General features: G+C 38.5%; 1 protein-coding gene across 1 annotated transcript in view; it reads left to right on the forward strand.

The window, feature by feature from the left end:
• Positions 1 to 12,854, forward strand: part of CDC14A (cell division cycle 14A) — a 147,132-nt gene that overhangs the window by 122,346 nt on the left and 11,932 nt on the right. Inside the window, exon 11 of the mRNA XM_008583784.1 lies at positions 11,076 to 11,235. Within this exon, the coding sequence (XP_008582006.1) occupies positions 11,076 to 11,235 (160 nt within the window). The remainder of the gene's footprint in view (positions 1 to 11,075; positions 11,236 to 12,854) is intronic.

A 12,854-nucleotide genomic window follows, 5' to 3' on the forward strand; every position in this document is an offset into this window, starting at 1 on the left:
TCTTTAACAAAATTGTGTTAGTGTTGCCACTTCCTTTCCCTTCCCATATCAATTTTAGAATAATCTTGTCTATAGCTGCAAACAATCTTGCAGGGAATTTGATAGGAACGTGCTGAACCTCTGTATCAGTTTGTGTTGAATTTCTGTATCATTTTGGGGAAAATTGACGTCTTTACTATTATTGAGTCTTCTAATCCATAAACACAGTATGTCTCTCCACTTATTTAGGTCTTTGATTTCTTTCATCAGCATTGTGTAGTCCTGTTTTGTTACGCTTGCACACTTAAGTATTTAATTGTTTTGAGTGATTACGAATGGTGTTCATACTGTTTTCAGCCTTGTCCTCTTTCTCCTCTCCCTTGGGACACTGTTGACATGAATGTTAGGTCTTTTGTTATAGTCCTACAGGTCCCCGAGGCCCTGTTCATCAATTTATTTTCAGATTGGGTAATTTCTATTGTTCTGTCTTCCAGTTCACTGATCCCTCCTCTTTCCTCTCCATTCTGCTGTGTAGCCCACCCACTGAGTGCTCAATTTTGACTCTTGTGTTTTTTCTTTCTAAATTTCCATTTGGTTCTCCTTTATGTCTCCCATTACTTTGCTGAAACTTTCTATTTGTCAATTGTTTTATGTGTGTTTGTAATTATTTGTTGAAGCATTTTTATTCTGACATCTCTGTTATTATGGTGTTGGCATTTACTGATTGTCTCTTTTCATTCAGTCAGTGTCACTGTCAGAAAATGTCAACCTGGTTATTTTCCTAGTATGCTATGAGACTTTGGATTTTATTTTAAACCCTGTCTTATCTGGCCTCTTACACTGTTCCAGCAGGGGAAGGCAGTGACGGGTTGGGGGTGAGTGGGGGGTTGACACCTTGTTACTACCAAGTGGAGGCAGGAGTCTGGGTTCCCCACTCAGTCTTTGTTAATACCCGAGGTCAGGAGGCCTTCATGTTACTGCTGAGTGGAGGTTGGAGTTCCAGGTTCCCCATGTGGTCTCCACTGAAGGGGGATTGTAAAAGTCTTCACTCTCCCCTAGGCCTCCTCTGACACTGCTTCAGCTGGTAGGGGAGGGGTGCCTGTAACTCCTGGTTGGGGCAGAAGTTCAGGCTTCATCATTAACTCCTTAGTGGGGAGCGGGGCTGTGGTTGGGGGACCTTATTACCTGGCTCCCTCCTCGGCCTTCTGGACACCTCTCTGGCCAGGGAGGGCAGGCATTGGGGTGTTTCCTTACAGCCTGACAGGGTCGCAGACCTAGGATCCACTCTCAGTCTTTGTTGGCTGGGCAGGATGGGGCCACAGTTTTTTCTGTGTATTTGGCTGGAGTAGAGCAGTTATTATCTAAAAGTTTTCTGTCTTACTAGGATACCCTTTTCCTGATCCTTTGACTTGAGAGAGCAGGCTTTTGGAAAAATCTGGTTGGTTGGCATTTCTTAATTGGCAACTTCTTCAGCCCCAGAACTGGGATATATGAGTATAAGGCAAAAGGAAAACCCAGGGAACTAACCACCAGGTTGTTACTTGGGTCTCAAGTTCCTAACCAGTCTGCCTTCTTCTATTTTTCAGTCTTCATATGTTTGTTATATATATGTATAATATATAAGATTTAAACTTTTGCTTAGTGGGAAGAGTAGGGAAAAGTATATCGACTTCATCTTCCTGGAAGTGGCATATTGCCTTATATCTTAAGATAATTAGTCTGGCTGGAATGTTCAGCGTGGAATCTGCTGTGGCAGGCTGAATAATGTCCTCCAAATATGTGCATGTAATAATCCCTGGTACCTGTGAATGTTACTTTATATCGAAAAATGGACTTTGCAGAAGGTATTAAGTTAAGGATTTTGATGTGGGGAGATTATCTTGGATAATTTGGTTGGGACCATTGTAATCACAGGGTTCTTAAAAGAGGGCACAGAAGGAGTCATTTAGAGGAGAGGGCGGTGTGATGACAGAGATTGGACTGACTCATGTTGAAGGTGGAAGAAGGGGCCATATGCTAAAGAATACGGGCAGCCACTGGAAGCTGAAAAAGGCAAAGAAATAGACTCTCCCCTCAGAGCCTTTGGAAGGAACCAGCCTTGCCTACACCTTGACTTTTGCGCAGTGGAACTGATTTTGGACATCCAGACTCTAGAACTGTCAGAAAGTAAATCTGTGTTTTTTTAAACCACTATATTTGTGGTAATTTTTCACAGTGGCTGTGGGAAACTAGTGCGTCTGTTTTGTGTAGGTAGTCAGTAAATATATGCGGTAGGATGTGCGAATCCTAATGACAAACATGGATATTCTGAACAACTTCTCTTCCTCATTATACTTCCTAACTCGGAGTATTTGACATAAGGGAGTCGTGTGATCCAACTGTTATTTAAGGAAGATTGGGCTGTAACGGTGTATAAGATGAATCAGACGGGTGGAGATTGGACTCAGAGAGGCTGAAAAGGAGACCACTTTAATCCATCTCAGGGAGACAGGGACTTGTCATTGGGGCTGGAAGTGGACTGGAGATGGGTACCAGGGACATTTTAAGAAAAAAAATACGAGGCTTAGAAGACTGACTAATGATATGAGAAATGAAAAGTTTAAAGTCAATGATGACGCAAAAGCATGAATAAGTAACATGTTCATTAAGAAAGAAAGAAGAGGGTAAAAAGTTTCCTATTAGGTTTTCATCTGTCAAAAATGACTGAGCAAGTTGGGAGTTGTATTCTTTCCGTGGTGAAAAGCCAGGCAGTGCTTTTTTAGATCATGTTAATTCTGAAACCATGACTTTGGAAAAGCTGGTTTGTGATACCCTGCTAGTGCTTGAAGACCAAAATATGTCCGGGTGTTTGATTTCTGTCACTTAAACAAACATTTCTCTTACGTCACTGGCAGCAAGAGGATGTTCCTTAACATCCTTGTGAGTTGTTGATGAATTTATGTACTGTATTGGCAGATCCAGACCTCTCCTTTGTTACAGTCTGAAATTTTTTATTTAAATTTTTTTTCTAGTATATAAATAAAACTCTCTTTGCAAAACAGCTACCAAGTGTTTTTCTTCTTCTTAAAGCTGAAGTTCTTAAGCTAAAAATACTGTTCTGAACCCAAAATGTGTCTTCTACCAAACATCCTCAAGGTTCTTAAAATGATGCACAAATACGTTTAATTTGTTTTTGAGCCAACTCTGAACTCATCCTTTTCAGAGACAACCTGTACAAGTATAAAGGTGGGGTCAGGCTACTTTTACAACTTGGTTGAGTCTATTTATTGAATGTTTACTGCGTGGCACTACGGTGACCTCTGGATCACAGTACATTAGAGCTTTTATTTGTTATAAAGGGATCATTGAGGGACTGGTGTTGGGCTCTCATGAGGACTTTCAGTTTACAGAGGTCCTTTACTGATGAGGTTCAACACGTTGTTGTTTTTATTTTAAATTTCCTCCTGAGACAGAGAGAACTCCTAAACAATAAAGCCTAAATCTGGACCCTGCAATGAGTTCTGTCTCTGAAAAGCAGAACTTCCATTTTAACTGAAGTTTTCCTTAAGAAGCAATGATTTTGTGGTTGAACTTTTTCATTCTTAGTCCATAAATTAAAAATTCCCCGTTCTGCTTTATTATCATAGATGTATCATCAACTTCTACTCTGTTAGGTATTTTTCAGTATTCTAACTTAGTTGTAAGCTTTTCATTGTCTTCAGCGCTTTTCAAATATTAAAGTGCATAAGAATCATTTGGGGATCTTCTTAAATGCAGTTTCTGATTCACCAGGTCTGGGGTGGGACTCGAGATTCTGCATTTCTAATAAGCTCCCAGGTGACTTCGTGCTGCTGGTCCTTGAACCACATTGAGTAAAAAGAGTGTTGGGCTCATTCTTACTCTCTAGATATCAAGTTATGCCACAGCCTGATTTCGTACTTATAGTACTTGGTAAATTTTACAGTTGGATTGAGCTAGATCAAAAATTAATAATTTAACTAACCATAGCTCTTTAATTCAGGAAATTACCAAAAATAAGATGAAGAAAACCTGTTTAGAAAATGGAAAAATGCTTTAAAAAAAGTCTTTAACAATAATGGTTTGAGTTTTAGTTGGGATTGAGTCCTACTATTTCTTTTTATGATTTTCTTTTAGGTACATGCAGTAGGTCAAAGAATATGATGAACATTTTTTTTATAATGTATGTTAAGGATTTTAAAATTTGTCTTTCCTAAAACACAGAAATTGAAATCTGAAATATAAAAATCAGAATTTAACAATAGAATATACTGTTGTTTATTTATTAGAATAATGGGCATATTGCATAGGTTTGGGTTTATCACATTTTTGCAGGAATACTCAGTTATAGAAGCTTCTGATTTTCTTTTTAATATTTACTCTTGTATCATCTGATCCATTTATTGAGTATCAATTGACATTGAAACTATTGGCTAAGCAAAAATAAAATCCTAATATAAGTTCAATTATTAAGGATAATTAGGTACATATCAGAATTTTTGGCAGTGGTGGCATTGGGAACTCATCTTGAAATGCTCAGGCCAATCACTCTAGCTAGAAGATTGAATTTTTTAGTTAGTTTTTTTATTGTGGTAAAATATGTATAACATAAAATTTACCATTTTAACCATTTTTAGTTGGACAATTCGGTGACTTTAAGTACATTCACAAGATTGTACAGCCATCACCACTATCTATTTCCACAAGTTTTTCATTACAAATAAGAACTTTGTATCCATTAAACAGTAAATCCTTACTATCCCTTCCCCCTTGTCCCTCATAACTTATATTCCACTTTCTATCTCTATGAATTTGCCTATTCTAGGTACCTCGTATAAGAGGAATCATATAATATTTGTTGTTTTGTGTCTGGCTTATTCACTTAGCATAATAAATTCAGGTTCATCCATGTTGTAGCATGTGTCAGAATTTCATTATTTTTGGAGGATGAATAATATTCCATTTTATGTATATGCTACATTTTGTTTATTCTTTCATCCATAGGTGGACACTTGGGTTACTTCACATTTTAATTATTGTGAATAATGTAGTTGTGAACATAGGTGCACAAGTATTTGAGTCTCTACTTTGAATTCTACTTTGTGTATACCTAGAAGTGGAGTTGCTGGGTCATGTGGTAATTTCTATGTTTAACTGTTTGAGGAACTGCAAAACTCTTTCGACAGCGGCTGAGCCATTTTACATTCCCACCAACAATGCATGAGGGGTCCAGTTTCTCTGTATCCTCACCATGAATGGGTTTTGTTTGTTTGTTTCCTGTGCTCTGAATAGAACTAGATGAAAAGGGTTAGAGATGGGGAGAAAAATGTATTGTAAGTAGTAACGCATTAAGTTTAAAGTTTGCATTTTGGCATGACACACCAGTGTTCTAGCCCTAATTGGGTGTACTGTACCTAAACTAGATTTAGTTAGTTGAATCTTTTAAAGAATTCCCTAATTCACTTTTTTCCTTCTAGCTTCAATTTCTTGTGTATTTCAGAATCAAGAGCCTTTCCCTAAACCTTTAGACGTTCTCTTTCTAAACATCTTCCTACTAAATCTTCCACTTGCACCTCAGGATTTGTAGAACCCCTGAATACCTGTCTCCTTTCTATTCCCTGCATCTTGGTTACTGCTTCTGATCTTTCTTCCTTTGACGCTGTTAGACCATTTCATTGGCCCAAAACATTAAGCCAGGAATGACCTCTGTTTCCATAATAGCCCTAGGATGGTGAAGTTGGAGGTGCACAGGACGTATTTATGCTCAGGTCATAGAGTAGGCCTAGGCCAAGCTAGAAAGTGGGTTTCTCTACAAAGTGACCAAATGGTGGCTTTGGATGGACATTGGGGTCAGTGTTGGATTGTCCTAGAAAAGTATATCCAAGCTGAAAGAAATGATGAAGATGAAGAGTTAGGATGGTGTAGAGATAGGATTAGGTTGGTCTTTATGGAAGTGAGGGAGAACATGTCAGCCACAAACAGAAGCATCTGCAAAATGACTTCCGTTGTGTTCTGGACTCAAAACCAGAAATACTTATAACAGTGCAAGTGACTTCAGTTTCATCAGAGGAATGTTAAAAGATTTTTAAAAAGACCTGTGAAGATTCTATATCAGAATCAAGTATAACTTGGCTCATGATGCCAGGTTATTTACTTATTTTTTTACGTCCCATGCCTAGTTAACCCAAACCTGATTAACCGAGGGCCAGGACATGGCCAAAAACAGTTACCCCAACATGGCTATGGGTTAATCTGTTTCTGTTGCTTATAACAGAAATACCTGGAACTAGGTGATTTCTAAGAAAATGAAATTTATTGCCTACAGTTTTGGAGACTGGGAAGTCCAAAGTCCAGGGAACACATGTGGTGAGGGTCTTCTTTGGTGGAGGCTTTACAGCAATGCAAGGGTCTCACATGGCAGAAAAATGGCAGAGCAGAGAGAAAGAAGCTCTCACATGCTCTCCTTTTAAAGCCCTCAGAACCACACCCATGACCACCATTACTAATCCATTCACTAGGCATGGTCCTACAATCTAACTACCTCTTTAAGGCCCCACCCTCCAATTATCATGATAGGATTTCCCATTCTGTTTACACTGTCACAGTTGGGACTGAGTTTTTGGGGGGACATCAGTCCACAGCAGGCTACATCTCTCAACAAGGCTCTGTTCAAATCAAGACAGATCTCATCCTGTCATTTCAAAGCACATGTCCTATTAGCAGAGGGTCAGTAATTTCATGCTCTCTCAGACAACGCACTACATTATTGGAGAATTTACTATGAGCTGGTGCATTAGCTTCATAAGATTTGATATTTAAATGCTAAATACTTATTTTACTTCTTCTGTTTGAGATTAGGCTTTTAAGAAGTAATAGACATCACAATAAAAGCCAGCGTGGTTTTATTGTCAATAAAAAGGTATTTGCGTGAAGTGTTGCTTTTTCTTAAGCACTTGCATACAGCATCGCTTAGCAACACACAAATCAGCTTTGACACCTTATTCATCTTTAATATTTAGATTCAAATCAAGTCTTTCCAGAGATGGGACCAAGTGAGTCTTTTAAACCAAGTAAGCGAAAGTTGTCACTTTGTAATTTACATTGTTAGACTGGCAGCAACATCAGAGTTTTCATTTTGTGACTTGTTTTGGAAGTGGAATAATTTTCCAGTTTAGCCTCTTAGGTTCTTTGTCTCTGCCTCTGTTTCCACTTCATGTTTTTTAAAAAAAATTTCTAAAGACCCTTACAGCGCCTTCCATTCATATTTGGGGGTCAAATTTAAATTCCTTAGCATGGTATGCAGGGCCTGTCATGAGCTGGTTACCACTACTGTCAAATCCTTTTGGCTTCAGCCAGATTAAACAACCTGCTTTCCTAAACATGCTGTGTTCTTTGATGTCACTATTTCTCCAACCCACGTTTTTTGTTTGTTTGTTTTGTCTGTTGTTTTGGGAATACTCTTTGCTGGCTAAGTCCTGCTTTTCTTTCCAGATACTTCTGGATTCTTGGGGAACTTCCCTCTGATTCCTTCAGATTAATTTAGGGGCCCCTTCTCCTAGGGTTTTATGGAAATTTTGATCATAGGGCCTATAATATGGGATTTCAGTTGTTTACTTTTCTCATCCTAACGTGGGAACTTCCTGAGGGACAAGGATACAGTCTTTTTTCCTTATATTTGTATCCTTTCTGTGTGTTTCACTTATCTGAATTTTCACTATTTGCAACAAAGCTAAGTCTTGTCTCTCTTGTAATAGTAGTTCTTTATTACTGGGAGTTTTGACCAGAGGCCCAAGACATTCATTTATGAATTTAACAAGTATTTTTTTAACTGTTCATTCTGTGGCAAATGACTCTGCTATTTGTTTATTACTATTTGGAGGCTATAAGATTCAAGAATGACATAAGAGGTTCCACTGCATGTAGCATGAAGTAGAAAGTCTGCAGGTATAAAAAATTAAAGCAAGAATTTTTGAAGATGTAAAATATAAGGGAGACTATCTATGGTTTTGTGAAAATTTCCATAATGGAAAGAAATGTTAAGAAAACTTTGTTTTGAGGGACTGGCCTGTTACCTCAGTTGGTTAGAGTGCAGTATTATAACACCAAGGGCAAGGGTTCAGATCCCCATACAGGCCAGTTGCCAAAAAAAAAAAAAAAAGGAAGAAGAAGAAAAAGCCTTTGTTTTGAATATGTATTTTTACAGCTGGTATAGAAAAGTTTACTGTGACTCCACGTTATGGTAACCTCATCTATATTTTATATACATCTATATTACTAAGGTAAGGGAATCCTAACCCTTGACTTGGTGTTGTCAGCACCACGCTCTCCCAAGTGAGCCACGGGCTGGCCCCCCAAAAAGTGACTTCTGCAGCGATAGAAGGTAGACTTGTACTTCCTCACTGTCTAGGTATTGGTATGTGTAGATTTCTGAAATTTTTATTTTATTAATATATTTTTGCTTTTATATTTAATGTATTTAGAAATATACTGAAAGTTTCTTAAGATAATTTAAACTAGTTTCAATTTTAGAACGATGTTAGAAATGGTAAGTTAGTTTTATATGTGGACAATGTGTTTTATATCTAGAGCCTCTATCCTGGCTGTCTCAAAAATCAGATGTAAAGGTATTTCTTTTTCCCCTTTGTTTTACTTGGAAAATATTGAAAAGTGGACAGAAAGTAAAAGAAAAAGATTACCTCTTGTTTGAAAGTAGCGTAGAATATTTTATTAAAAGAAAGTCCCCCAACCATACAAACCTACCCCATGCTGTTAACATTTTCTCACTTATTCAACTGACTTTTAAAGTTGCTTTTTAAGTGCTGTTGTTAAAAAAATATAGTGATGTATTGTCTGCTGTCTTTTATGATAGCAACTTTAAACATTCCTTTTCATACTTATCTAGCTTTGTTCTGCTTTGATCTTTATTTAAGACCTCTTACATTTTTACAAAAGCGAATGAGTCATGTTGTTAAAGTCAGATATTGTAGACATTATGCAGTAGAAAGTGAAAGCTTCCTTTTTCATTCTTGGGGCAACTAGCTTATGTTTTGGTGCATATTCTTCTAGATAACTGTGAACTTTTTTTTTTTTTTTTCCCCTTCTTTTTGTCTTTTTTTACTGACCGGTAATGGGATCGCAACCCTTGATGTTGCGCCCGTACCGGGGACCGGCAACGGGATCGCAACCCTCGGTGTCACGCCCGTACCAGGGACCGGCAACGGGATCGCAACCCTCAGTGCTGCGCCCGCACCTCGCTCAGCCAGTGAGCGGGAACCGGTCTCCACATGGGATCCGAACCCTCGGCGGGAGCGCCACTGTGCTCCCAAGCAGCGCACTCTCCAGTGTGCCACCGGGCCGGCCCGATAACTGTGAACTTTTAACATTGTAACATTTTTCCTTTTTTTTTTTTTTTTTTTTAGCAAAAATGAGATCACGCTTTCTACACTCTGTCACTTGTATTTTTCACCCATTAATGCTTTATTTCATGGCCACTTTTCCTTTTTACCACATGTAGGTCTCTCACAAGCTTTTTATTGGCTACATAATATTTTACAGAGTGAATCTACTGTAACCTAATACGCTGGTTTTCCATTGGAGTGTCTCCAATATTTTGCTATTGCAAATAATGCTCCAATAAGCATTTTTGTATTTTGCACACAGTGAATTTCTGTGGGATGATACCTAGATGTGGAATTGCATGTTTGGAGGGATTGCACATGTAAAAAAAATTTTTTTTTTGTCTTTTTGTCTTTTTTCGTGACCGGCAACGGATCGCAACCCTCAGTGTTGCGCCCGTACCGGACCGGGACCGGCTACGGGATTGCAACCCTTGGTATCGCCCCCGCTCCTCGCTCAGCCAGTGAGCGGCCGGTCTGTATGTGGGATCCGAACCCTCGGTGGGAGCGCCGCCGTGCTTCCCAAGCGGCGCACTGTAGCAGTGCGCCACCGGGCCGGCCCTGCACATGTAAAATTTTGCTGTGATTTCAAGGATAACCTTTTCTTCAAGACTTTCAACAGTAGTTAGACATAAACAAAAACATTCTGATTTGAGAGTAAACTATGTTTAAAAGGAGAGATGGATTCCTGTCCCGAGGGCCCAATGAAATATTCAGGAAGGTATTTTTTGGTTATTTTTCTCCTCACGTTTTAACCTGAATTTTATGTGACATGTGGAACCTTTGAGCAAAAGTATTACTTGGTTTGCCTGTTGCTTTTAAAAAAAAATCTTCATTCTTATTGGTGGCATCTCCTTGATAATGCTTTTTCATTGGATGTTGATCTTCTTCATGATGTACCATATGTTTTTAGTTTAATTCTATCCTGTACAGTGTGGTATAGAATAGAAATAAAACTATTCTATTGGATAATATATCTTAAAAGAGATGTATGAAGGTGACCCCATCGATAAAAGTTGAAGCCCTAGATTGTCATTTTGCTTACATATTTTAAGTTTTCTTCTTAAAACTTTAAAAACAGTTATGGTTGTATCTCATTGAATAAAAGAAAGCTTGTAGATGAACTTTAAACACATTTTCTTTTCACAAGGAAAATCTAATTGAGGCTATAAGCCTAGCTTTTGGATTATGAGTGGGTTTCTAAAGTTATATGTTGAGGGCCTTTTATGGTACCACGCACAGTTGGTGTTTAGGACTTTTTTGGGTAGTATCTTGTTTAACTCAAGCTTTTTACCTATGTTTTCAAATCTAGTTTATCCCAGCTGTTTTTGTAAATGAACGTATCAAATTGCTATTTGAGAAATATCTTACAGGTTTCAAATTCATATTTAAAAGACAAATGGGCTCACAGTACTTATTGCTGTGGAATTTGTTCTAAGCATCTGAGGACCTCAACAGTCACCCCATGTATGGCTATATAGACAGATATTGGAAGATGGATATTTGTGTTTAATATAGGACTTTAATTTACTTTGGCTTCTGAAAGTGACTTTATTTTTCTTTATTCTAAGATTTATTTCATATTCTTTTCAGTCCGATTTGTAACTGTTCATCTGATAATTTTTTTCTTTATAAGACATCATACTTTTGAGGAGATGATGGTGTTTATTTTAAAGGTTATTTTGTTTTCTCTCTTTTTTACAGAAAACAAGCCTCATTGTGGGTCCAAGGAGACATTTTCCGATCGAAACTGAAAAATAGACCATCCAGTGAAGGAAGTATTAATAAAATTCTTTCTAGCTTGGATGATATATCTATTGGTGGAAACTTATCTAAAATACAAAGTGCTGAAAGATTTGCAGAGGTGAGTTTTCCTCAGGAAGATTCTATCTCCTTAAGACTAACATTCTGCATTTGTTTCCCAATTCAACACATATAATATAGCAGTTTCTTTTCTCTGACATGCTAAGAGTATCAAATTTTTAGGTGTGGAGTCATCCACCTATAAAGTAAGAAGCAAGACAAAGAAACCAATTTACCTTAAAAAGAAACAAACTGTAACTTAAGGAATACAATTATAAAGGAGGCTACTCTGGTAGGGAGAATATTTATAGGAATGAAATAGAAAAGCATACTTTCTATTTGAAAATTGAAATATCTATCAAGAAGAAAAATTTTTTTTTTGTTGTTGTTTTTGAGACCAGCCGCACCACACCCAGCCAGTGAGCGCTGTGAGCGCACCAGCCATCCCTATATAGGATCCGAACCCGTGGCGGGAGCACTGCTGCGCTCCCAGCGCTGCACTCTCCCGAGTGTGCCACGGGCTCGGCCAAGAAGAAAAAAATTTTTTTTTTCTTTTTGTCTTTTTTTACTGACTGGTAACGGGATTGCAACCCTCGGTGTCGCGCCCGCACCACGCTCAGCCAGTGAGCGGGAACCGGTCTCCACATGGGATCCGAACCCTCGGCGGGAGCGCCGCCGCGCTCCCAAGCGGCGCACTCTCCAGTGTGCCACCGGGCCGGCCCCAAGAAGAAAAATTTTAATGTGGCAGTTGAAGACCACAAGTGGTACTCCGAAAGCCTCAAATTCATGTTGTTTTCTAAAGTGCAGAGTTGAAAACATAATGAGGGGCAACTTGTTAAAACTGAGGTTCTACTGTAAGCAAACTACTTTAAATAGTTGATATATATTGTCTGGCTTAATCTTCATAACTACCTGGTGAATTAGGTAATACTATCTCTGTTTTAGGTATGGAAATTGCATAGCAGAGATATTCTAACCTCAGTGTTAAAACATGATTCAATCCATCTGTCTGGTTTCAAACTTGTGTTTTTTTCTCTTGCACCCTGCTACCTTTGAATAAAAGTGGAAGTGACTTACTAAGAATTAAGATCAAGAACATTTTTGGAATTAGAAGCAACCTTGAAATTGCTTGTTCTGTTTCTCCTCTTGAATGGATAAGAAACCAGGGACCCAGAAAATATGTGATTTGCCGAAGGCCCCCAAGTTTTTAGTAGTGAAGCCACTTTAAGAACTGGACGTCCCACTCTTAGTTTAGCCCTTTCTACCACATTATGCCTGAGGTGAAGCTAAGTGCGTGATTTAGATTTGGTTTATATTTTTTATCCCTAAAGGAGCAAAGATAGTGGTTAAAAATATTTAGGCAGCAAGTGTGGACTTACAATTCTTTTAGACATTGTCCATTAGACCTGGACAAGGGCCTTGAACAAAATGCTGTGTCGCTCAAGTTTGCCCTGGGGAACCCAGAATGGAAGGAGTGCATAGGGAGCTCTCTTAGGTCAACAATAGGCATCTCAAACAGATTTTTTTCAGCAAGGAAGATACCACAGTGCTTGGAGATTGGGAGAGTGAGTTTTCTTCAAGGCCCAGGGGTGGAGACTGCTGATGGGACTGATTTTTAAACCCTGTGGTATGTTCTCTGGGACAGCCACTGATGAAGTGGCTGAGTTTACTTGCTTGAGT

The sequence above is a fragment of the Galeopterus variegatus genome, unplaced genomic scaffold (assembly GCF_000696425.1).
Source record: "Galeopterus variegatus unplaced genomic scaffold, G_variegatus-3.0.2 Scaffold3039, whole genome shotgun sequence".
Lineage (NCBI taxonomy): Eukaryota > Metazoa > Chordata > Mammalia > Dermoptera > Cynocephalidae > Galeopterus > Galeopterus variegatus.